This window comes from Jaculus jaculus, chromosome 3 (genome assembly GCF_020740685.1).
Source record: "Jaculus jaculus isolate mJacJac1 chromosome 3, mJacJac1.mat.Y.cur, whole genome shotgun sequence".
NCBI lineage: Eukaryota > Metazoa > Chordata > Mammalia > Rodentia > Dipodidae > Jaculus > Jaculus jaculus.
The window spans coordinates 59743031-59767854 of record NC_059104.1 but is presented as its reverse complement, the minus strand read 5'-3'; the positions used below and the strand labels follow the sequence as shown (position 1 = coordinate 59767854).

Below are 24824 nucleotides of genomic sequence, written 5' to 3'. Positions count from 1 at the left end.
TACTCCTAAAAATATTAAGAACTCTAAGAACTTTTTATTTATATAGGTTATATCTAAATACTTATATTATTAAAAATTAGAAGACGGACATGGTGGTGCACACGTTTAATCCCAGCACTCGGGAGGCAGAGGTAGGAGGATTGCTGTGAGTTTGAGGCCACCCTGAGAATACAGAGTGAATTCCAGGTCAGCGTGGGCTAGAGTGAGACCCTACCTCAACGCTCCCTCCAAAAACGTGGAAAAATTAAATATATTAAGTTACTAATTTAAAAATAACAGTAAGTTCAATACACATTAACAAAATCATATAATTATTGGGTAAACAAAAATTTTATGAGAAAAGGGCATTATTTTATATTTTTGTAAATTTTTAAAATCCTGGCTTAATAGAAGATAATGGGATTATCATGATTACTCCTGTGTTCAGGCTGTTGCAATACTGGAATGTTTGTTTTGATTTAAGTATATGAAGAAAATTACATATATGTAATTGGAAAGGGGAATATTGTTTTACTAGTTTTTCATAAAATTGTGATCCCCTTTGTGGTCTTCTCTATATCAGACATCTATAAGTGGTGGTTTCTCCTTTTTTTTTTTTTTTTTGTTTGAGACAGGTCTTACTATGGAACCCTAACTGGCAACCGGCTGGGATTTCAGACATGTGCTACTATGCCCAGCTAGATCAGTTGCAATATAAAATCTGATAGATTATACTAGTGATTTTTTTCATCCTCTTTTATGTTAAGATCCATTGCTCTATCTTGCACCTTGAATGGGTCATTTACCCTTGCATGACTTTCACAACATCTATTTGGTCAATTAGAAAATATTGATTTGCTGAGTGATATAGATCTGTTATATATAGTTTCGAAACATTCACCATTGTTAATATCACCACCAATTTCACTAAGTATTGGGGTAGCTATCATACTCACAGGTTTTTTTCAAATTCTAATTTCCTCTTGAAAGTCCAACATTGATTATTGGAACAAACATTATCATGGTTTTCTTCAAAATGACACTGACTTTGATCATTTTTAAGACAATATCTGTCAAGTGTCCCAGTCTGAATTGCCATAGCTTGTGTGCCAGTCATTATTTTCTGTTACAGTGATGTTCATAAAAGACAGTAGCTTAGTCTGTAATTCACACATTCACATTAGTGCCTTAGCTGGACAACCATTGTACTTCTGAATGCCACAAAACTGTTCCCTGCATACTTCTGATGTTTTACACACAGCATTTCAAATGCATATACTTAGTGCCACTGTTTCATCAGGTCATTCTTATGTGTGTAGACCACTACAGCATCCGGCTTGTGTGTTCTCTGGGGATGTGAACTCAGGTACTCACAGTTGCTTGGCAGGCACTTTGTTCACTGAGTCGTGTCTCTAGCCCATCAGCATTGTTAGGGAACCCCCCCCCTTTTTTTTTTTTTGCAAGTGCAAGGAATACATTGAGCAGTAGTTTGGTACTCTTGCCTTGACTTTGTGCAAAGGTACTTGTGTTAATGTTTCCTGGGGAGTTGTGAACAAACGTCTATATACACCCCAGATAGGGCACCAAAAACAGACCAAAGCAATGATTGCACCAAGTCTAGCTTAGCAAACCAGTGAGTTTATAGGAGTTACTTACAGGAGAGGGAGAGAATGGTTACAGGAGCACAGACAACTCAAGGACAGCGGTGTCACTGAAAAGCCCACCCCAGTATCTCGGTAACTCTCCAAACTGCATCCCTAAAGCTCCCTCTATGACTTGCAGGCAGATCAGCTGGTCAGAGAATCTCTTCTCCCAAGTAGTTCTTCCTCCCCTTAAAGCCTGTGACTCTTGTCCATTTCAGGAGTGTCCTGAGAGCTGATTGTTGTTTACTTTCTAGCTTTTATAAGTTTTGTTTACCTCAGCAGTCTTAAGGAGCTGCCCTTCAGCATGGAATGTTTCAATTGGGAGGAAATTGCTTTTATGTTCTCTTCCTTGGCTATTCTCTGAAGGTGGGTGGATATAGATGTTCAATTATTTTTCTCTATCTATGGCTGAGTATTGTCAAAGTCACTTAGTCTCAGGAGCCTGACCAGTTATAAGTCTCTGCAGTATATATCCATGGCAAAATGAAGTTTCCTTCCATGACCAACTGAGGAAAACAGCAAGTTATCTGTGGACATGAGCACAAATGTTTAGAAAGAAACATCATATTCATTAACAAGATAATAGCACTGGCCTCCCGCTGGGACCTATGACCTTTCCAGCCATGGGCTTTTACCCTGGCTTACAACCAGATAGGAGTTCCCACCTATGGGCCTTAAATTCAAGAGGAAAGCAGTTGTTTGCACCCATGTCAGTTGTGAAACTATAGCACCTATGTGCATGTCTTGCCCTGGAATATAGATACTATAGTACATAGGGTCTACAGCCAAACAGGACTGCTGGTGACAATTCTCTCTCAGCAGCCTCCACAGTGTCTTTGAGCACTATGAAAGCCCATCAGCTGAGAAGGAATTTTCAGTTGAGGTCTGGCAGGCTTTCTCCATGCCCTGCATCCAAAGTATATACTTTTTTTTTCAGCAAAAGATACTTTCTTATTTTGGCATGCAAGTAACAACAATGGCAGTAAACTTATAGGTCTGTAATTATTGGGGCCTTCCCTGGACAACTTATAGGGAGGCAACCCACCCCTGACACTGGGATTTTCTTTTTTTTTTTTTTGTTCATTTTTTATTTTATTTATTTGAGAGCGACAGACATAGAGAGAAAGACAGATAGAGGGAGAGAGAGAGAATGGGCGCGCCAGGGCTTCCAGCCTCTGCAAACGAACTCCAGACGCGTGCGCCCCCTTGTGCATCTGGCTTATGTGGGGCCTGGGGAACTGAGCCTCGAACCAGGGTCCTTAGGCTTCACAGGCAAGCGCTTAACCGCTAAGCCATCTCTCCAGCCCTGGGATTTTCATCCAACAACTCTAAGACTTTGGAAAATGCCTTTTTCCCACTCATGCAGGTTGTTCAAATGCTTTAGCTGTGCTTTTTACTATTCTTCTAGATACTTTTCTAAATCTATAAGACAATCAGGGATTGTCATCATATAATGAAAGCTTATTACTGAAGGTAGGCAGGATCTTGAAAGGTTCATTGCTATCTAATCCAAGCAATTGTTAGTTGGTCTCAGGAGTCAGTAGCTAAGGGGATACTAAAGAAAAACATTAGCAACGTTCAATAGAGAATGAAGAGACACTACTACTTGTGTCAATTGTCTTTTCAAAGAGTAATATTTGGGCTAGAGAGATGGCTCAGCAGTTAAGGTGATTGCCTGCAAAACCTAATGACCCGAGTTTAATTCTTCAGTATACATCCAAAGCCAGATGCATAAGTAGTCACATGCATCTGGAGTTTGCTTATAGTGGCTAGAGGCCCTGTGGCACCCATTTTCTTCTCTCTGTCTGTCTCTTTCTGCTTGCAAATAAATTTTAAAAAAAATTTAAAAAGAGCAATATTGGCTACAGTGGCACAGATGGGAAACACTGCCCCACCTAGTCCCCCAAAGTCCACAGGTGTTTTGTCTTCCTCATCCCGGTGTAGTCAGGGCTACTGAGTGTGCATCTCCCCATCCTTGATGGTCTCAGCAGGGCTTCCTTACGCTGTTCAGCCTGACTTAGGTCCAAGGATGGCACTCTCCCCTGCCCTGACTGTGCCTGGAGCTAGCTCCTCTGCTCTGACAGGCTCTGACCCAGTGTGGCCTTTGTCTTTGCATTGTCCACACCTGGCTGCTGAAACATCCCAGGCTGGGAGAACAATCTCCACTCCCAGTACTTTTTCAATGGAGATAAAGACACCCTGCATACTGTGGGAGGATAACTGATACCCTAGGTCAAACTTAAGTGTTTTCTTTCATGAGCTGTGCTCATAGCTTTAAACCATTCTAGAAGTTCACCAGCATGGCTTTCTGTTAAGCTTTCCCCTAGGAACTCCAGCTCAAGAGAAATCTTGCCACATTTGCCTTTGAGTGAGCTGGAAAACCCTTTTGTGTGCTTTTTCTTTTTCTCTTCCCCCTCTTGATTGCTAACCCTTTTGTGGATCCAATCTACCTGATGATCTAAGCCATTCAGATCAGCCGACACCTCTCCTCCGCCATACAGGTCATGTCTCATCAAGGGGCTCAGCACAGCCACTAAAGTCCCATACCAGTCCATGGTCTCTGCTGAACCAGCCTCTTTCTTAGCTCTCCAGTGAACAGTCCTATCTGGCCCAGTAAGCTGGGCACCAAGCATTGTCTGTCTCTTTCCTAGCTCCCTCCATAATGTCTGTCTTCCAGTCCTGGATTTTCATAGGAACCTCGGTAGGGAACAACCAAATGGCTAGTATGAGCCATTCCATCAGGGACTGAGTTTCCTCAGACTGCCTCAGGTCATGTAGCCTTTGTCTCTAGGAGGATTGAGTAGTTCTTTCACTGCTGAGTTTATTTGCTTCCACAGCACTCACACTGATCTTATCTGCTCCCAAGCTCCAGAGCTGCCAGAGCCAGGCTGTGAGTCCTTTTCCCACTTCTTGCTTAAAAGTCCTTCTTAACTCACACAGTTCTGAGGCAGAATACACCCTGGCTGTCATGGTTTCCTGCACTGGGCCATTATTAAGGCTCCCATCTGCATGCTGAATCGTGGATTTTCCCTTCCTCTGTGCTAAAGGTTAGATCTGAAAGAGGTTTTCAATCACTTCTACCTCATTTTCTCTCTCTTGTCTATCTGACTCTTCCCATGGGTTCCAGGATCTCAGGAAGCATTCTTAAACATCTGCCTAATTTATAATCCTTTCCTTTTGTTTCCCTCTGCCCAGCAGCTGTAAGAAATGGCAAGCCAGCACCACTACTAGCTCATCCTCTCTTTCACCCAATTTATCTGCCAAATCAGAGGCTAATGTGGAGGATCCCAGCTACATGTCCCTTTCCTGTTGTATTTTCTTTCTTACACAAATAAATTCCCCTGGGCAGCCATCTTGGCCTCATTTGCATGTCTTATTATGCGTAGCAGCAGCCACACAGCTGCCACAACAGGTTGCCACAATTTTGTTCTATACATCTTACTCTCAGGGACCGCAATGTATGCTCTGGTCCTTCTACCATTTTGAGGGTGCCCCTGACTCACACAGCATACCCTTCTCATCAAGGAGGCATGCCACCTTCACTAAGTAGAGGATGGCCACTTTATGAATTCCCTCAAGAATGGCCTAGGCACAGAAAAACCTTGGCCTTGGTTTCATGCCCTATCCCCATGTCAGGGAACATGCAACCACCACTACAGCAAGGAGACACATGGTCCCATACCACACTGGGATTGTCCCACTCTCACACGCATCTGCCTCACACTCACTGAAAGGGCCATACAACCACTCTCTCCCCAGCACAGCTCTGGTTCTTTCAGACCCTGTTCAGGCACCATCACTGTTGTTAACTATTTTGTTAATATGTGAAGAAATGTTGATTCACCCAAGATAGGTGTTTCAGTTACTCTCTTGTTACTAGGACAAAATACCTGACCAGAGCAGCTTATGGGAGAAAAAGGGTTTCATTCAGCTTACAACTTCAGAAGGTAGAGTCCATATGACAGGGAAATCAGGGCAGGAGCAGTAAGTCTGTGTCATATCATCACAGTGGCAGGAAATAAAGCTGGAAATCAGAACGTGGGACTAGGCTACAAACCTCAAACCTCCAAGGCTTGCTCCAGGTACCCACTTCTTCCAGTAAGGCTCCACCTTCTAATTGTCCCACAACCTTTCCAAACAGTACCACCATCTGGGAATTAAGTGTTCAAACACATGAGGCTACTGGGGACATTTTATATTCAAACCACCTGAAGCATCATTTGTGTTGTTAATGTTTCCTGATAAAATGAGAAGAAATGTCTGTTCACCTCAGATAAAATCCTGACAACAGAACAAAGAAACAATCCCACCCAAGTCTAGCTTAGTGAAGCAGTGAGTTTCTTGGGATTTTTTTTTTTTTTTTTTTTTTTTTTTTTGATGGAGGGTCTAGCTTTAGGCCAAGCCTACTTGGAATTCACTATGCAGTCTCAGGCTGTCCTTGAACTCACAGTGAACCTCCTACTCTGACTCCCAAGTAATAAGATTAAAGGCATGTATCACCATGTCTGGCAGGGAGAGAGAATGGGCGCACCTGGGCCCCTAGCCACTGCAAAGGAACTTCAGAAGCATGCACCCTTTTGTACATGTGGCTTTGCATGGGTACTGTGGCATTGAACTTGGGTTGTTGGGCTTTATGGGTAAGCACCTTAACCAGTGACCCATCTCTCCAGCACTTCTTGGGACTATTTAAAGGTGTATGGGTGAGGGGCTTCTTACAGGAGTATGTCTAGTTGCAGAAGCATGGCTGTATGAGATTGTGTGTGAACATCATAAATTCATATAGAGATGCCTACGTACACTTTTGGGAAGAATGGCTCTTCTTAGGTTGTCAGAGATCTGTTAGAAGTCCCCCATTCCTGAGCAAGTTCCAAGCCTGTTGGAGTATGAACACTGCCCTGCCTCTTGTACTCTCTTTACTCTAGCTGGATGAGAGTGATATCATGTGTTCTTGAGGTGGTCCCTGGAGGAGGCATAACTTCCGAAGGCACCACTCACATATCCCAAACCCTCATTAGCTTTTCTCAGACTAGGATGTTCTTATGCTCCTATCTTTGGGTCTGTCATTATGGTTACTGCTCACATGTGACCTTTATCCTATTCAGAACATTGCTCAGCTGGGGATGAGAAGTGGGTGGTGAGTGGGAAGATGAGGGCAGTGGTAATATTATGGAATAAAGACTCACTCATGGAAGTCAAGGAGGAAAACTAACATATGGAGTGATCTGTTTGAACAGTATTTTTTTGTTGTACCTGAATATGTCTATCTGTCTGTCTGTATTCACACACATACATACATATATACTTGTGTTACCCCAACAACCAAAGTTGCCAAATGTTGATGTTTTATCATACTTATTGTAGGCCTATTTAAATAAAAGAAATAAAACATTACAAGTAGGATTTACGTTTCCTAAGCTTATATGTTTTAAATATTCATTCTACACTTATTTTGAAGAATGGCAGAATACTGAGCAAGGAGAAGGAACAGGAAGATAATATTTCCTCCTCCCAGCAATTCAGATTTCTCCATCCCTGCTGTTCATTCAGCAAACAAAAACCACACAATTAATGGGCAGATGCCCCTAGAAGGCACTGTAGCTGCCTCGCCCTCCACCTGCCCCTGCCCTGTAGGCCTCTTTCTGAGAGGAGCTCAGGAAATGATAATTTCCTGGATTTAGCTGGATTTCATGAGGCCAGATGCTCCTTTAAAACAGGTTTTCCACACACTACACAGGCCTGCTCATGGCTCTTTGTGGCAGGGGCTGTGTGAGCCTACCTGTCCTCACACGGATTACTTGGCCCAGAAAATGACAGTTGTCTCTGCCCACTTCAGGAGGTAGAGTGTGCACTTACAATTCAGCTCTCCTTTTCTTTCCCTTTATATCTCTATAGCTTCAATAACTCAAACTGCCTGACATCGAATCTAATGTCCTCGGCCTAGAAGTTTCTGTTATGTCACTCGGTGAATGGCAAGAACAATGGGCTTCTCTGATTAGTGAAGCTTTAGATCAAAATGAATCATGGAGCCTTTGTATTCCAGAACATGGATCTGGGATGAGTGAATGCAGGAGGTCGGCCAAAACACAACCCTGGTGACTGAGTTCTTAAATGATTTACAGTGAACATAACTCCAGAGACTTATGCTGAATAAACATCACCATTTAATAAGCATTAAAGGGAGGGGTGGGGGGAAGGGCTGAGTCAGGGACTGGGAAGCTGGCTGGGCTGCTTTGGATAACCTCTCAATTTGGGTTTCCTTCTCTGCAAGATGGGGCTACTCATCCTCACTGGGCCATCGTGAGCAGAATGTGTTAGAAGTGGCTTAGAAAATACCTCATCAAAGCCAATTTCACAGAGAAAGAGTTGGGCTTTATATCATCAAAGGAGAAAATAACAAACAAAGTTAGTCTTCCAGATCAGCTAAGCACCCAACCAGGGAAGCAGGAATTATTCTGGCTCTTTTTAGAAAACCGGACAGAATGTAAGGGTTCTTCCAAGCTGAGGGGAATAACAGCAAAGGAGCTAAACTTTTTCATTTGAGAATAAGATAAAACAATGCAGGATGGGCAAAACACCCAGAGAATAGAAGAAAGGGCATACCTGGAATGCGTGTAAAGCCATTGTGTTAGTTTTCAGAGTAATAGAACCAACCAATATGACTTTTGTGTGCGTATGTATATGTGTATGGATGTATCTGTGTATGCATGGGTACATATGTGTATATGTGTGTGTATATATGGGAATGTGTGTATGCATGTGTATGTATGTATGCATGTGTGCATGTATATATATGTGTGTATATGTGTATATATATATATATATATATATATATATATATATATATATATATATGGATATGTAGACACCAAGAAGCTGTACAATACCTCCTCTGAAATTTGAAACAAAGGTGAAAATTCAGAGTATAATTCAGGCTGAGGCTGAAGCTGAGGCTTGGGAATGGGGTGCAGGTATCACAGGCATGGGGAAGGTGACTACTGGTGTAAGAACCAATACCTCTGACGTTCTTAGGCAGAGGAAGACGGATGTTTCAGCTCAAAAGGAAAAAAAAAATCATTCTTATTGTACATTTTTCTTTTTTCTTTTCTCCTTTCCTCTCTCCAGTGTGGGGGATTAACCAGGAGCATTGCACAGGCTAGGCAAGTGCTTTACCAGAGCCCAGCCCTTCCTGGACCCCTTTCTTCTATTTGGGCTCATGACAGATTGGATGATGTCACTCACATTGGTGAGGGCAGTTAGATCTTTACACAACTAACTCAAATACTAAGTCTTCCAGAAACAACCTCACAGACATACCCAGAAACAACACTTGCTGGTATCCCTTAGTCCAGTCAAGCTGACACTTAAAACTGACTATCAGAGTGACCATCTGTTAGTATTGGGAGGAAACAGAACTACCTGGTGCAATGCTCCATCTGGATTTCCTCCCATTCCTCAGTCTATGGGCTGCTTGTCTACCTTAGCTTAAATTTGGCTTGAACATGTCCAGTGACCTGGAACCAGTGCCTCTGAGGCAGGCCCTCTCTGTTGTACTCCCTGGGAAAACACTGCTACATGGAGTCGCCACATCGCTAGTTCCTCCTCTGGACATGCAATAGCTGTTTAGCCCCTGACAAGGTGTACTAACCAGAGTTACACATGGCTTTCCACATAGACTGACCATCTGTGTGTGCCATGGGATGCTCATCATCAGACTTCTCCATGCCCACTTGTGGCTCCTCCCACATCTCCATTTGTGTGGCTTGCCAATGAAGGAGAAAGATAAGGTGCTGATGATGCCTATTAGACAAGACAGAGCCCTAGCTTCTTAGCTCTAACCTCTGTACGTTCTTTCTACTCAGGGGCTATATGCCTGTGCATCGTCTTTGTGATGAGCATAGAATAGAACATTAGGGAGACAGGGATTGAATAGTATATTCTATGGCTGAAATACTTTTGAGTAAAACATGACTGAATCAAGTCACATCAGAAAGTATACCATGATAGAGCACTATGTAATTCCTATACACAGTGTTGCAGTTTTTAGCTAGCAGTATTAATGTCACCTGTGAGCTTGTTAAAATGCAAATTTGAGGATCTTTACCCAAACCAAATGTTTGCATTGATAAGCTCCTGGCAGGCAGGTGCAGCACTCTCTGTTTCAGCAACTATTCCAGGCAATTATGATCTGAGAACCACTGATACTGTGCATGCCCTACCTCCACACACCCGGAGAACCTTTGCCTGCCCTCCTTGTTACCATGAGTACTGCTTGCTACGGCTTATAGTGGCCTACAGGGTGCCCCTTTATTAAGGGAAGAAATGCATGTACTTGCCCGCTCCCCCAAATTCAGAGGCCAGTAACTGATGTGGAGCCTAAAAGACTAGCCCCCTTACCTCAGTGGAGGGCCAGTTCGTGCTCCAGAGCTCTGGGTGGGACCAGATGGAAACTATGGCCACTGCCTGTGTGGAGCTTTTTCCTCGGCCCCATGTGCTTGCTTCTCTCCCCTTCTGAGAGCATTACCATGAAGGGATTCTCAGAAGCCCCATTTCAGATGTGAGATGTATTGAAGACTGCTGAAAATATTTTAGAGTACCATATGGGTCCTTGAAAATATTTAGATAATTATATAGTATTTTTTTTTTTTTTTTTGAGGTAAGGTCTCACTCTAGCCCAGTCTGACCTGCAACTCACTCTGTAATTCCAGTCTGGTCTTGAACTCACAGCAATCCTCCTATCTTTCCCTGGATATGATTTTTTTTTTTAAAGTGAGCTCTTATATGTAATGTAGTTTGGGAGATTTAGTACTGTGTGTCCAGGGAAGAATGTGTGGGACAGAGTAGTGACATTCAATTTCTTTAGTACAAGAGGATGGCCCAGTGAGTCCTTAGCATTCCTGGAGGCACTGAGCACCTTCATTAGTTTGTTCTCAGACCTCCAGGGATGGCAGCGATTAAGGGATGTTGGCTGATAAGCAGAATGAATCGCAAGGAGGTCAAGTGATGGCTGATAGCCAGTCACCGAATGAAAACGAGATTCCACTTTCTCCACCCCCCCACCAATAACCCAGTCTTTCCATTGATGATTTAGTGACATTTATTAGATACAAATCTTCACCCCCAAAGCTACTGTTTAAGGATTTCTAGGCAAAAAAAATTGGTGAAATAAAGTTTCAGGAAGATAAGAGACCAAGGTTGGAGAGATGGCTCAGTAGTTAAGCTGCTTGCCTGCAAAGCTTACTGGCCAGGGTTCGATTCCCCAGTACCCACATAAAGCCAGATGCACAAAGTGCCACATGCATCTGGAGTTCATTTGCAGAAGGAAAAGGCCCTGGAGCACTTATTCTCTCTCTTCATAAATGAATGAATGAATAAATAATATTTTTAAAAAGATAAGAAGCTAATATTCATGTATCACAGAAAACAGTTTGATGTCCTCATCAGCTTTACAGTTGGCTATGTATAGAACAAAACAGTGATTTGACCCACCGTGTGTGTTATTTGCATCCTGTGGATTTGGTACCAAAATGGATAATATTATATCAATTATCTAGAGATATGGAATCCTAAACTGGGACTCAACTGAATTTTTTTTTTTTTTTTGACTTTTCAAGGTAAGGCTTCAGTCAAGCTCAGGTTGACCTGGGACACATTCTGTGGTCCCAGGCTGGCTTCAAACTTACAATGGTCCTTGTACCTCTGCCTCCCCAGTGTTGGGATTAAAGGTGTGCATCACCATGCCCAGCGCCTTGCCTTTGAATTTTCTTGAAGAGATGCTATACCATTACAATAGCATGGGAGCAGAGAGGCTTCACTTTGCCTGGGCAAGGTGACTTCCTTGGCTTGGACTCATGCTGCTTTGCATCCTCCACACGTTCCAGAGTCAGCAGAGCAGCCAAGGTGGATGAGATGCTGAATGCATTGATTGGGTCTGATTCAGAAGCCTATTTAGGAAGGAAGGGACCTTCTGGGAGGTTATGTTGACTTGTGGATGCAGATTCTTATGTATGATGCATAACCATGACCTTTTATACTTGGTTCTGTGAATAACTCTATTCGCAAGAATTTTTTATGGAATCCTTGTTATATACCAGCCAGTATACCTGGTGCTGAGGAGATGGAGATAAAAGACACAAGCAGTCCTTGACTTCATGGGCTGGGAAGAGAAGAAAGATAATGATTGTTTTAGTTTAGGATAAATGCTGAGAAAGCACACAGAACGATACTGTGTATTACCTCTCTGAAAGATGCTTTAGGGCCCTGGGGAAAGCATGGCACTCGAGTCTTCCCTCATGCAGTGATCCTTCAATGGTATTTAAGGATAAGAATAATGTTGTCCAGAGAGCAGAAAGACTGGGTGGAGAAAGGAGGAGAGAAGCTAAACTGCCATTCCCAGTGGGAGGATCAGGGTGGAGAGGTGAAACAGGAGGTCTGAAGATCCATGTGTGGGCTAGGGGCAGCAGCTGGACACTGAGGCTAGGGAAAGTGGAAGGGCCCAGAGCAAAGAGGAAGGGCTCAGGGCATGAAGGGTCCATGATGCCACAGACAGGAGCTTGGACTTTATCCTAGGAGTCATGTGTAGTCATGAAGGCATTAATCAGAGGGGTGGTAAGATAAGACTTTTCAGAAACTATCTTTCTGGCACGAGGGTGGAGGATGGAGTGGAGGGAGTCATAGAGTGAATGTAGAGAAAGCGAATGGGAGATTTGTGCTGGAACAGAGGAAGAAGCAGTTAGGGTTTGGAAAAAAAGACACAGCTCATTCTTTAGCAGACCGATCTTGATTTTGATTTCAGCTCCTTCTAATATTAGCCACACAGTCTGTGATAAATTATGGTACCTTTCTAAGCCTTCCTGTGTCCACGTAGAAGATGGTTTAATGTAAGGTTGTGAGGATTAGATGAGATAATAGCTATGAAGTACTTGGTGTAGTGACCAAATCAGAGCACACTAAAAATAAAAGACAGTGGGGCTGGGTTGTAGCTTAGAGTTTGTTCGCTTGCCTAGTGTAATCACAGCCCCAGCACTGTCCTCCTTAGCACATGAAGAAAGTAAGGATGCAAATAAATGACAAACTGAGTGACAAGTATTCCTATTTATTACTATGCATTCTACTGGTTCATTTTTCCATTACAATAAAAAATTCTTGAAGTTGGGTGTTTCAAAGAGCAAACAGGTTTATTTAGACCACTAGTTGGAAGGATGAAGTCTAAGATAGGGAGATCCAACTGATCCTATCCCTGGTGAGGGCTCTCTTGACTACACCTCATCACGGAGGCTGGCATCATTATAGAAGAGGGAGAAGGGGAGGTCACGTGGCAAGACAGGAAGTCAGAGAGCAGGAAGAGGCCAGTTTTGCTCTCTCTCTCTCTCTCTCTCTCTCTCTCTTTTTTTTTTTTTTTTGAGGTATGGTATCACTAGTCCATCACTGACCTGGTATTTACTATGTAGTCTCAGGGTGGCCTCAAACTCACAGTGATCCTCCTACCTCTGCCTCTTGGGTGCTGGGATTAAAGGTGTGTACCACTACATCCTACCTCTCTCTCTCTCTCTCTCTCTTTTTAAATAACATACTGTTTGGGAATGCAATGGAGGACCCCCTTGGAAATTAGATTTTTATCATCTTTTAAAAAATATTATTTATGAGAGAGAGAGAGAAGGGGGAGAGGGAGAAAATGGGCACATCAGGGCCTTCAACCACTGCAAACAAACTCTAGATGCATGTGACACCTTGTGTCTCTGGCTTATGTGGGTCCTGGGAAATCGAACCTGGGTCCTTTGGCTTTGCAGGCAAGTGCCTTAACTGCTAAGCGATCTCTCCAGCCCAACTTGACCATCTTTTAAATTTAAATCTGGTCAGTTAACACTGAAGATTACCTGTCATACACTAGGATCAGTTACTAAAGAGGTGACCTTAAGAGCCATAAACCAGAGTGAAGAGAATGAAACAGGGTGACCTTACAAAGCCAGTAAAGGGTGCATTACTGGGTGGGCAACAGGGAATCCTTGGTGGAACTTGTAGAATGCAGCTCAAGATGACTCCTCCAAGGGATGGGAGGTTGGGGATCTATCTGCTAATGCCTTCCCTCATGTGCTAAGAGTTACCTCTGCAGACTAAAGCTCAAGTCTGCGTAGGCTCTCTGTGTACAGACCAGGTAAAGCCTGAAGCCCTAGGCACATCTCAAGTGGCAGAGATAGGTGCTTGAGATGGACACTATCATAGTGGGACTAGAAGTGCCCAGTGCACCAGAGGTGGGCCCAGAGGTCAGCAAGGAGAAATGTGGGCAGAGCATCATATCTGTGATAGAGGAGTGAAGTGACAAATAATAATTACAAGATAAAATAAATAGTTCCTGATGAAAAATTTTGTATTAGGAATAAGAGGACTGTAGAGATAACACGGCAGTTAAGGTGCCTGTGAAGCCTAAGGCCCCAGGTTTGACTCCTCAGTACCCATGTAAAGCCAGATGCACAAGGTGGTGCATGTATCTGGAGTTCATTTGCAGTGGCCAAAGGCCCTGGAATGCACGTACTTTCTCTATCTCTCTCTCCCCCCTGCACCTCTGGCAATTAATTAATTAAAAAAAGAAGTAGGCCAGGTGTGGTGGTGGTACATAACTTCAATCCCTGAACTCAGGAGGCAGAGATAGGAGGATTCCTATGAGTTCAAGACCAGCTTAGGCCCCTTAGGGGGAGAAAAAAAGCAGAAAGAAATAGAGATGCTCAGACTGATTTTTATATTTTTGTTTTCACTCCAACCTATTGGGTTTAAAAAAATTTCCAGGATAGTTTTGGGGGTTTCATTGTGATAGAACAGAGGAGATGATTCTCGTTTGGACATGCTGAGTTTGGGGTTTATCTGAGACACAGCCCATTGTTATATTAAGTTGGTGAATGGGATTTTCCTATTTCTGTATTAAATTATGAGGTTTCAATTATACATGTTGAAAGTCCTTAAAGAGGTTTAGTGGAACAAGTCCTAATTCTGATAGTGAAGATTTTTTTTTTTCCTCTACTGAAAGAGTACATTTAATCTGATGGTTTAAGTGGTGGCTTTTAAAATAGTTTGGTGTCTTTTTCTATCTGCTATTCATTTATTAGTTGGTGTGAACCCGTTGGTGAATTCTCTTACAGATTGTCTCCCTCTGAAGAAAGGAACAATAAATACTCCCGAGTTATTACATAGCTATTGAAAAGCAGAACAGCGTTTCAGAGCTCTTCTGAGTTGCTGCAGAGCACCATGTCTATGAGTATTGTACTATTTTACTTCAGTTTGCTTTCAAAACTTACATAGCACTCTAATTATACTGTCAATGCTGAATCAGTACTAAAGTGAATGTGCTTATACTCTAAAGTGAAAGTTTTAGATGATAAGAGCTTAGATTTTCCAAGTGAAATAAGCCAGATAGTTAGCTAATTATAGCAAGGATCCATCCTGTATATATGATGTATTTTATCTTCATAAACATATATATTTGCATTTGGAGACACGCATCCTGTTTCTGCTCTATTTCAGAATGCATTTTTTGGTAGACATTGAAACCACTTACATTTTAATCTTCTGAAGTGGTTTCTTTGATGGGTATTTTATTATAGGAAGAAGTGCAGGATGCCCAAGTCAATGGGGCCAGAGACGAAGAGATGAAAGACATGAAGTCTGGCTTTAGCGTCTTCAGTGACCTCCTTCTTCCCGAGGGCCATCTCCTGCTCCAGGGCTCCCTGCCAAAATTGTGAAGCCACCATAAGCCTGGAAGGCTTGTGAGTTTGAGTGTGATGCTTACTTCATCGACACTTGCTCACAAATTGTTCACTACACAGGTTGCTCCAGGCTACTTGGTGAAAGTGGAAGAAATGGAGAACAGAGCAGGGTCAAAACAAGGCCAGACATCTTGGATCTGTGTCGCCTTCATTAGCCAGCAGTGCCATGCTGATAGTTAACAGTGGAGACTAGCTTCAAAGACAGCCCAGAAAGAGGAAGTGAGACAGAATGCAGAGGGAACATACTCCAAATTAGGCATTATTCTATGTCATTTAATTCACTAGAACAATACACATTATTAAAATGCAATTGAGAGTTGACTCTCTCTGAGAAAAGCAGAAAGTAGCCTTCAAGTGGCTGGCCCTCAGCGAAGTCCCCCTTCCTCTTTTTTGCTTCAGGAAGTTTTCATGAATCTGTGTGCATTGTACATGCATGTGTGTAGATATGTGGGTGCACATGTATTGTGTGTGTGTGTGTGTGTGTGTGTGTGTGTGTGTGTAGACCAAAGGTCGATGTTGAGGATTTTCTCAGTCACCCTTCACTTTCTTTTTTGAGACAGAGTCTCTTGCTGAACCTAGAGCTCACTATTCAGCCAGATTAGCTAGTCTGTGAGCCCCATGGATTCCCTGTCTCTACCTCCCCAGTGCTGGTATGATGGGGCAATGCTGCCATGCCCAGTGTCTTACTTTTACATGGGAACTGGGGATTCAAGCTCAGGTCTTTGTCCTTGTGTGGCAAGCATTTTACCCACTGAGCCGTCTTCCAAGGTCCTGTATAAAGAATTGTGTGTTTGATTTTGCAAAAGCAAATTCTGTTAGTGGTCATTTCTCATTGGAAAAAAATGATAATGATGTTACAGAGGTTTTGAAACTCAAACTTTTGGAGCAACATATTAGCTTATACATGATAAAATAAAACAGTGATAATACCACAATTATTTTGAAGGCCTAAAGCAACAAGCACACAGACAGCATGCTTTCAGACCCTTCTACTCTGCTTACTCATGAGTAGAGCTTTGCTTGTTGTGAGAGACATACCTGAGGGATTGTTCCCTGGAGCTTGGTTATTCCGGCCCTGGAACTGCCTGGTAAGTGGCCCACATCCTGTTTATGTAGGCCTGGAGGACTGGGCACTCAGCCTTTCAGGCGCATGTGCAGCTTGGTTGCCTGCTGAAACCGCTGAACTTTGCACAGGCTGTGGGTGGTGAAGCACTTGTGTGTGCCTAACCTGCTGTTCAGCTTGGAGCCACCACTGGTTTCAATTATGACTTGCACAGGCAGCTTTGAGGGCTCCTTTATTCATTACCATGCCTCACTCTATAATTAGTAATGAAGGAACACAGGCACTTCACAAATACAAAGGACTAAACAGTAATCAGGCAGTACAGGCAAAGCCCTGGGACTTTTCTACCCAACTCTTTGTTTCTTTCAAGTTAAAAAAAATCTACAAATTTCTCTTATTGCTTTGTTGTATTGAATAATCTATATTGGAATCTCACCCCAGCCACTTATTAGCTGTATGGTAATTAGTGTTGTGTCTACCTTCCTTATGCCTCTGTTAATGGTGGTGCCTGTGGCTTGGAGGTTTGATTCAGGTGTTCCTCATAAACTTAGGTTTTCTGGAAGCTAGGTTCCTCAGCGGATGGCAATTGGAAATTAAAGCCTCCTGGAGGTGGTGTATTGTTGGGGGCGGGCTTATGGGTGTTATAGCCAGTTTCCCCATGCTAGTGTTTGGCACACTGTCCTGTTCCTATTGTCCACCTTATGTGGGCCAGAGGGTGATGTCCAGCTTCTGCTTATGCCATCATTTTCACCTGCCATTATGGAGCTTCCCCTCGAGCCTGTAAACCAAAATAAACCTTCTTTTCCCACAAGCTGCTCTTGTTTGGGTGATTTCTACCAGCAATGTGAACCGGACTGCAACAGAAGGAGTTGGAGGATTAAATGAGATAATTCATGCAGAGTGCTTTGTAAAGAGCTCTGCACAATTGTTATTTTTTATTTTAAATAAGATGCACATGATACATAGGCACAAACCTCTTAATGTCTTTTAAATAAATATTTTATTTATTTAAAGAGAGAAAGAGGTAGAGAGAATGGGCATGCAAGATCCTGCAGCCGCTGTAAGTGAACTCCAGATGCATGTGCCACCTTGTTGCATCTGGCTTATATAGGTACTGGGGTATCAAACCTGGGTCCTTAGGCTTTGCAGGCAAGCATCTTAATCACTAAGCCATCTCTACAACCCTCTTAATGTCTTTTTATTTAATAAGTATTTTAATTTATTTGACAGAGAAGGAGGGGGAGAGAGAAAGAGAAAGAAAATGGGAGTGCCAGGGCCTCCAGCCACTGCACACAAACTCCAGATGCTTGTGCCCACTTGTGCATCTGGCTAACTTGGGTCCTTTGGTTTTGCAGGCAAATCCCCTAACTGGTAAGCCATCTTTCCAGCCCATCTCAATGTCTTTTTTATTATCTGTTTATTTTTATTTTTTCAGACAGAGTTTTATGTAGCCTTGGTTGGCCCTGATCCTCCTGTTTTGACTTCCTCAATGTATTGGGATTAAAGGCATGTACCACCAGGTCTAGTTTTAATGTCTTAAAAAAAATATTTTTATGTATTTGCAAGATCAGGGAGGGGGCGGGGGAGAGAATAGGCTTGCAAGGGCTTTTGCTGCTGTAAAGAATTCCATTCTCTGTCCCTCTCTCTCAAATAACTAAATAAAATTTAGATTAAAATTAATAAATAACTAAATAAAAATTTAAAAACCAACCATAAAAGAAGGGCTGGAGGTAGGGCTTAGTGGTTAAGATGATTGCCTGCAAAGTAAAAGGATATAGGTTCAGTTCCCTAGGACCCATGTAAAGCTATATGCACAGGGTGGTGCATGCATCTGGAGTTTATTTGTAGTGTCAGGAGGCCCTGGCACATCCATTTTTTCTCTATCTTTTTCTTTTTTTTATCTCTTTCGCAAATAAATAAAAATTTAAAAAGGAAAAAGAATTCCAGATGCATGCCCAGCTTTGTGCATCTGGCTGTCAGGCTTTGTAAGCAAGCACTTTAACTCCTAAGCCATCTCTCCAGCCCTTTATGTCTTTACAAAATCTTTTATTATGACATTTTCATCTGATGCAGTTATCAAACCTCCACATGTATCCATGCTACTATTGTCAATTATCAATATTTCATCAGTCTTCTTTCACATAGTCCTATGTTTTTCTATAGAATATTTCAAAGCAAATCCCAGATATGCCATTTCACTCACATTTTTGTGTCTTTTTATTTTTTTTGTCCTGCACTGCAGAGGAATCAAACCCAGGGCAAACACTCCAAAACCATATGATGTATGTATCTATTTTATTTCTGTGTTATTATTTACTTATTTGAGATAGAAAGATAAAGAGAAAGAGAGGAAGAGCAAGGGAGGGAGGGAAGGAAGGAGGGAGGGAAGGAGAGAGAGAGAGAGAGGGAGGGAATGAGTTAGCACCCCAGGGCCTCCAGCTGCTGCAAACAAACTCCAGACACATGCCACCTTGTGCCTCTGGCTTATGTGGGTCCTGGGGAATTAAACCTGGGTTCTTTGGCCTTACAGGCAAGCACCTTAATTGCTAAACCATCTCTCCAAACCTCTCTGTTTTTGATACTATCATCCTAATAAACACTTTGTAAGTGTATTGTGTATTGTAAGTGTTCTTCCAACTTGTACAGGAGTTGCTCGTCTTTGGTAAAATCTCTACACACACTTAATTAGTGGATGAACACCTCCAATTTAGCTTTCCTCTATTTTTTGGTAGAAGTTCAATAGATTTTTGTGGAGGGAAGAAATGAGGGCAGGAATATTGTTAAATAACCAATTAATATGAAGATGTACATACTTTATAAAATCAACAAATATTTTTGATTGTTGGGTGAGATTTTGCAATACCTGGTTTATACAGGTTTAATATTTCTAAGCGCAATAATAATACTCAAATAATTAGCACTTGAAAGAAGATTTAATTCTGGTACTGATCTTATTGGTGAATGTCTCACCGCAGGTAACTTCATGGAAAGCAATTAGCAGATTCTTCAAACACATGACAAATCCTTTATTACTGTGCTTATATGTGACATGGTTTACAGAAAACCAAATGGAATTAAATAACATTAACTTGAAATCTACCACAGACTCAAGATATACAAGTGATACTTGGCAAGGCAAAACTTCTCAAACACTAGGTTGTTTCTTGGTGAAAGATAAAATTCCATTAAGTAATTCCAACATGTTTTGTTTTTTGTCTTACAGACAATTCCTTTGGCAATAACTTTCACTTAGCTTTTATTTTATAAAAATATAACAAAATTTCATTATATACAAACATTACATTACACAATGTACAGGTTAAAAACACTAAAAAAATGGCAAGCCACAGGTGAAATTAAAGTCAATAGCATGAAAAGAAAAATTAAATACTGCACACATTTCATAAAAATTACATTAACTACATTTTTGTTTGCAAATACCAAACAGTACCAATGTGATTGGAAAGAGCTTCCAACAACTTCATTTTAAGGCACATCTTGCATATTTATATATACAACACTGAAACCGGTCAATAATTTAGGGACTTCTTGAAGTGACCTGTATATGTGTGTGAAGACATGCAGCATTGGATTACACATTTTCATTGGCTCCCTTCTTTGGGGACAGGTATCTGCCTCCAGGGGGTGACTCGTAGAGGGGCACTCCAATCTCCTGCAGGTCTGGGAGCCTCCCTGGACGGGGCGGGGAGAGCAGAGTGACTGTCCTGTCATAGTCTCTATGCAGCACTTTCTCATAGACGCTCTGCAGCCCCACTGTCTTGGGCAGTTGGGCCTGGTAGTAATTGTCCCTGCGCAGAGGATCCCTAGGCAAGGATGTGCTCTTACAGAAGGTTGACATCTGAGCTGGTGGGTGGGGAGGGGGGTGTGCATTGGCCCCCCCACAGGATGGGCTCCAGCAGCGGTCAGAGTGGCCCAGGATCTTACACTCAGCAGTGCACGCCCACAGTCCTAGGAAAAAGACAGAAAGAGCAAGCTGAGATTACATACTCCTAGGCCTCCATGTGCAGAATGTCACAGGGTCAGGGCAGCTGAAAAAGAAGGTGTGTTAAAGATAAGGGGACTCTAGAATTGAAAGGCACATTGCCGTTCTATCAAGCTATCTGTGTACAAAGCCAGCTGTTTCATTCTGGGGGAAAAATAGTAAGTATAATTCCTTCCATGGCCAGCATCATAGGACTTCAGCCTAATAGGATGGACTGGAGGAGTGGAGAGCGGGAAGAGGGAGCAAGGCTGGGGGGACTCGCGGCGGGAGGGAGGAGCGCAGGGATGGGCCAGGAAGAAGGGGGCTCACCGCTCTGCATGTGGTTGATAAGGTCCTTTTTCAGAGCGTCCCCGCTGATGTCGGAATCGCTGTCGTTGAAATCACTGTCCCCTTTGCCGCTGTCTTTGCCGCTGAACTTCTCGGCTTCACGGCCCGAGATGGTGTTGAATGAGTGTCCCTTCCAGACAGCCACAGGGGGCGCGGGCTCCTTTCCGAAGCCCTGGGAGGCACCGTAGGGCTGCAGCGGGGAACGGGGGTGGGGGGTGGGAGAGAGAAGAGTGAGGGCCCGAGGAGACACTAGAGCTCGAGAGACAGGTTCAGCGTCACCCTGCGAGCGCCCGCCCCGCCCTCCGCTGTCCCTTCTCCCAGCCTGTCCGCGGAGCGCGGAGGGGGGCGCCCGGCCGCAGGAAGGCCTCACCTCGGCGTGCGCGCCGCGGAGCCGCTGCTGCCCCTCGAAGTGACAGGCGCTCTCCCCGGTGGCGCTGCCGCCCTCCGAGCCCGGCACTTCGGCCGCGGCGACCGCGGGCGGGGGCGCGTCGGCTGCGGGGCTGCCAAAGGGCACTTTGCCGCTGCCAGGGAAGGTGAGCACGTCGAACATGTTGGGCCTGGGCCCAGCTCCCCGGGCGGCCTCCTCGGGGGAGCCGGGGGCCGAAGCTCCGCCGCCCGCCGCCCCGGGCCGCTCTTCCCGGAGGGCCCCCCCTTTGCGCACCTCCTTCTTGCGGCGGTTGCAGGTGGTGGCGATGGCGATGATGGCGGCCAGCAGCAAGGTGCAGCTCCCGGCCAACACGATGATGACGATCAGCGGCGTGTCCCACTGCAGCGCGGGCCCCGACGCCGCCAGCCGCGAGCCGGGCGGGCGGGAGTGCTCGGGGCCTCCGGCACTGGCGGGCAACGCGGGCCCGCCGCCTGCGGTCACCACGAAGCTGACCGTGGCGGTAGTGGAGAGTGGAGGGCGGCCGCCGTCGGATATGACCAGCAGCGCCCTGAACACTCGGCCAGGAGGCTCCTGCGAGAGGTCTCCGGTGAGCACGATCTCCCCCGTGCGGCGGCCGATAGCGAAGGCTTCCCGTGGCTCCTGCTGCTGCAGATCGAAGGCCAGCTCGCCGTTGGCGCCTTCATCTGCGTCCCGGGCCTGCACGCGCGCCACAGCTGTGTCCTTTGACGTGCGCCCCGGCACAGCCACTTCTAGGGAGCCATTGGCCGGCGCCGGGTGCACCAAAACCGGGGCATGGTCGTTCTGGTCCAACACCCGTACTTGCACTAGGGAGCTGCTGGAGAGCTGAGGGGAGCCGCCGTCGCTGGCCTGGACGCGCACGTCGAGTTGGCGCAGCGACTCGTAGTCAAAGCTACGCAGCGCATAGATGGCCCCCGTAGCCGGGTCCACTGAGACGTAGGTGGACACGGCATCCCCGGAGCGGCCCACTTCGGCCTCCAGTAGCCTGTAGGTGACCTGGCCGTTGCGGCCAAGATCCGGATCCCGGGCGGCCACAGTGGCTAGGTAGGCGCCTGGCGGGTTGTTTTCCCGTACTGACACCTCGTAGACCGGCTTCGTGAAGAGGGGAGCGTTATCATTCTCGTCGCCCACACGCACGGTGTAGGGCCTCACGGTGCGCAGTGGGGGCGAACCTCGGTCCTCGGCCACCAGGGTCAGGTTGTACTCGGCGATGCGCTCTCGGTCCAGGGACGCCGAGGTCACCACCAGGTAGCTGCCCGCGTAGGCTGGCTGCAGCCGGAAATGCTCGTGCCCGTAGAGGGCGCAGCGCACCTGCCCGTTGGCGCCCGAGTCCCTGTCCGAAGTGCTGACCAGAGCTACCAGGCTCTCCCGCGCCGCCCCTTCAGGCACTAGCGAGGTGGCGCTGGCCTCAGCTGTCCCGGGACCCGCAGATGAAGTCGCGTCTCCTCCTCCGAGTGCAGCGGCGGCGGCGGCAGCGGCGAAAGGCGAGGCGGCGGGAGCACCCGGGGCGGCCAACGGGGTGATAGAAATTTCTGGAGCGTTGTCGTTGACGTCTCGGATGCGCACGATGACCTTGCAGGTGGCAGTTCGGGGCCCGGGACCGCGGTCTTGAGCCCGCACGTCCAACTCGTAGGTGTCCTGGCGCTCATAGTCCACGGGTCCAGCCAGGGTGAGGCGGCCAGAGCGCGGGTCGAGCCGGAAGAGGTGGCGGGCCTCGGGCGGGGTGCGGGCGCCAAAGGTGAACACCACGTCGCCGTTGGGACCCTCGTCCGGGTCGGCCGCGTCCAGGTCCAGCAGCAGCGATCCCACGGGCGCGTCCTCGGCCAACTCCACCTCGGCCACGGCGCCCTGCGGGAAGGCCGGGCTGTGGTCATTGGCGTCCAGCACACGCACGCTGAGGGCCGCCGTGGCAGAGCGCGGCGGGCGCCCGCCGTCCTGGGCCACCAGCTCCAGGCTGTAGGCGGCCTGGCTCTCGCGATCCAGCTCCTGCAGCAGCACCAGGTCGGCGCACTGGGCGCCGTCCGCGCGCGTCTGCAGCTCCACGCGGAAGGGGCTGTGCGGCTCCGCCAGGCGCACGCTCTGCAGCCCGTTGGCTCCCACGTCCTCGTCCACTGGCACCTCCAGGGGGATGCGAGTGCCTACGGCCGCACTCTCGGACACCTCCACCGGGATCTGGGCCCGGGGAAAGCGGGGCGCGTGGTCGTTTACATCCCTCACCTCCACCTCCACGTGCACCAGTCGGAACTGCTCCTGTGAGAAGCTGACCACATCGAAGGCCAGCACGCACTGCGGGGCCTGGCCACACAGTCTCTCTCGGTCCAGGCCCGCGTCCCCGACGGTCAGTTGCCCGTCGCCCTCGCGCACCCGGAGCAGAGAGCTGTTGAATTGCTTCATCAGGCGGAAGCTAGTGTCTCCGGACACTTTCATGTGCAGATCCTCCGCAAGGGTCCCGATGACCGTGCCAGGAGCATCTTCCTCGAAGGTGCTGTACCGGACCGTCTTGCTCTGGGAGACTGACAGTACCCAGCACAGGCTAAAGAGCTGCAAGGGGAAAAGGCAAGGGCTGCCCCAGCGCTTCCCAAGACTCATGCCGCCAGCCCCAAGTGCTATTCCGCAAGGCTAGGGAAGAAAGTCCTCTCTGGTTTGCGGGTCGGAGCGTGAGGCTTGGGCTCTCAGGAGCACACAGTGTGTGAGCCCAGTGCGGGAGAAGTGCTTGCGCTGCCGCTCCGGCTCCCGCCAGGCTCCCCGGGAGGACGCGCGGACCCGCCCTCTTCCCAGCCTCTGCCTCCCTCCCTTCCTCGGGCAGGAGCTGCGCCGCCACGCGCCGCCTCCGCCTTTATAGCCGCCGATATGCAAATCACCGGAGCCGGGCAGCCAATGGCCGCCTTGCCCTAATGCCGCTCCTCTGCCAACCGCCCACAGTCCCTTTAATGTGGAGAGGCTTAGAGCAGAAAACAAGAAAGGAAAACAAGGGAGTCTTTCCTTTGTTTTAAAAACTCCCTTTGCTCCATCTTCCCCCGGTTTTCTGTTAGCACCTTTCTCGTGGGCGAATTGGCACAGGGCTCTGGGAGTAAAAGAAGCGCCTGGTTTGGTTAATGGTGCGCCTGGCTGAGCTCACCGAGCGCGAACAAGCCAGGGTTCCTCCCCAGCGCTCCGGGGCTCCCATTTTTACCCTGATTCTCATCTCCCAAACTTGCTTTGAGGAATGAGGCTCTGTTTGCCTTCCCTCCCAGCTTCCCATGGCACCAGGAATAGTCTGTCGACGAAGAATCCCGAAGGATAAAGGAGAATTGATTTTATTCAAATTTGTGTAGGCAATTGTGTTTTGCTCTTGTGAGCCCTCAGTGATCAGAGCTGCCACTTCCCTTCCAGACAAGAGTCCTAGGATATGTTAGTATGCATGTCACTGTTCGAATGGCTTTCTTAAGCCCTGGGTGCTAGCAGGCAAGAAAAAAAAAAGTTTCAAATAGGATTTAGCATAAGCTTGAGGAGATTTGGAAAGGTTTCAAAGATCAGACTGTATCAAAGGCTTATGAAGCCCTCGTTAGTAGTGGAAATAGAATGGCGTGGCAGGCGATCCCATTGGAGGCCTCAATGTCTGTATTATTTCACTGTGACAAGCAAGGGGAGAGAAAGTTGAACAGTTTCC

The 24824-nt window shown here is 46.2% G+C and overlaps 1 protein-coding gene and 1 long non-coding RNA gene across 3 annotated transcripts; both read right to left on the bottom strand.

Moving 5' to 3' along the window:
- Positions 1-11557: 11557 nt before the first annotated feature.
- LOC123459275 lies at positions 11558-16508 on the bottom strand. The gene is made up of 3 exons (XR_006636173.1): positions 16415-16508; positions 15169-15337; positions 11558-11775 (listed from the first exon to the last, which is right to left on the bottom strand). It is a non-coding gene; the product is annotated as an uncharacterized LOC123459275 (long non-coding RNA).
- Positions 16509-19441: 2933 nt separating this feature from the next.
- On the bottom strand, positions 19442-24204 carry Pcdh8 (protocadherin 8). Of its 2 annotated transcripts, none has more exons than XM_004651004.3 (3): positions 21140-24204; positions 20752-20959; positions 19442-20408 (listed from the first exon to the last, which is right to left on the bottom strand). In XM_004651004.3, exons 1-3 carry the CDS (start codon positions 23762-23764, stop codon positions 20032-20034), a joined length of 3210 nt encoding a protein of 1069 aa, XP_004651061.2. In that variant the 5' UTR covers positions 23765-24204; the 3' UTR covers positions 19442-20031. The 2 variants fall into 2 exon arrangements, with proteins under 2 accessions (XP_004651061.2, XP_004651062.1); XM_004651005.3 differs by having other exon boundaries at positions 21431-24188.
- Between the last annotated feature and the right edge of the window lie 620 nt (positions 24205-24824).

Excerpts from the sequence above, each read along its gene's own strand:
- Pcdh8 (XM_004651004.3), bottom strand. The coding sequence starts at position 23,764 with ATGAGTCTTGGGAAGCGCTGGGGCAGCCCTTGCCTTTTCCCCTTGCAG. Across the intron at positions 20,960-21,139 it reads TCCGCGGCGCGCACGCCGAG|CCCTACGGTGCCTCCCAGGG; the intron begins GTGAGGCCTTCC and ends TCCCCGCTGCAG. Across the intron at positions 20,409-20,751 it reads TATCAACCACATGCAGAGCG|GACTGTGGGCGTGCACTGCT; the intron begins GTGAGCCCCCTT and ends TCTTTTTCCTAG.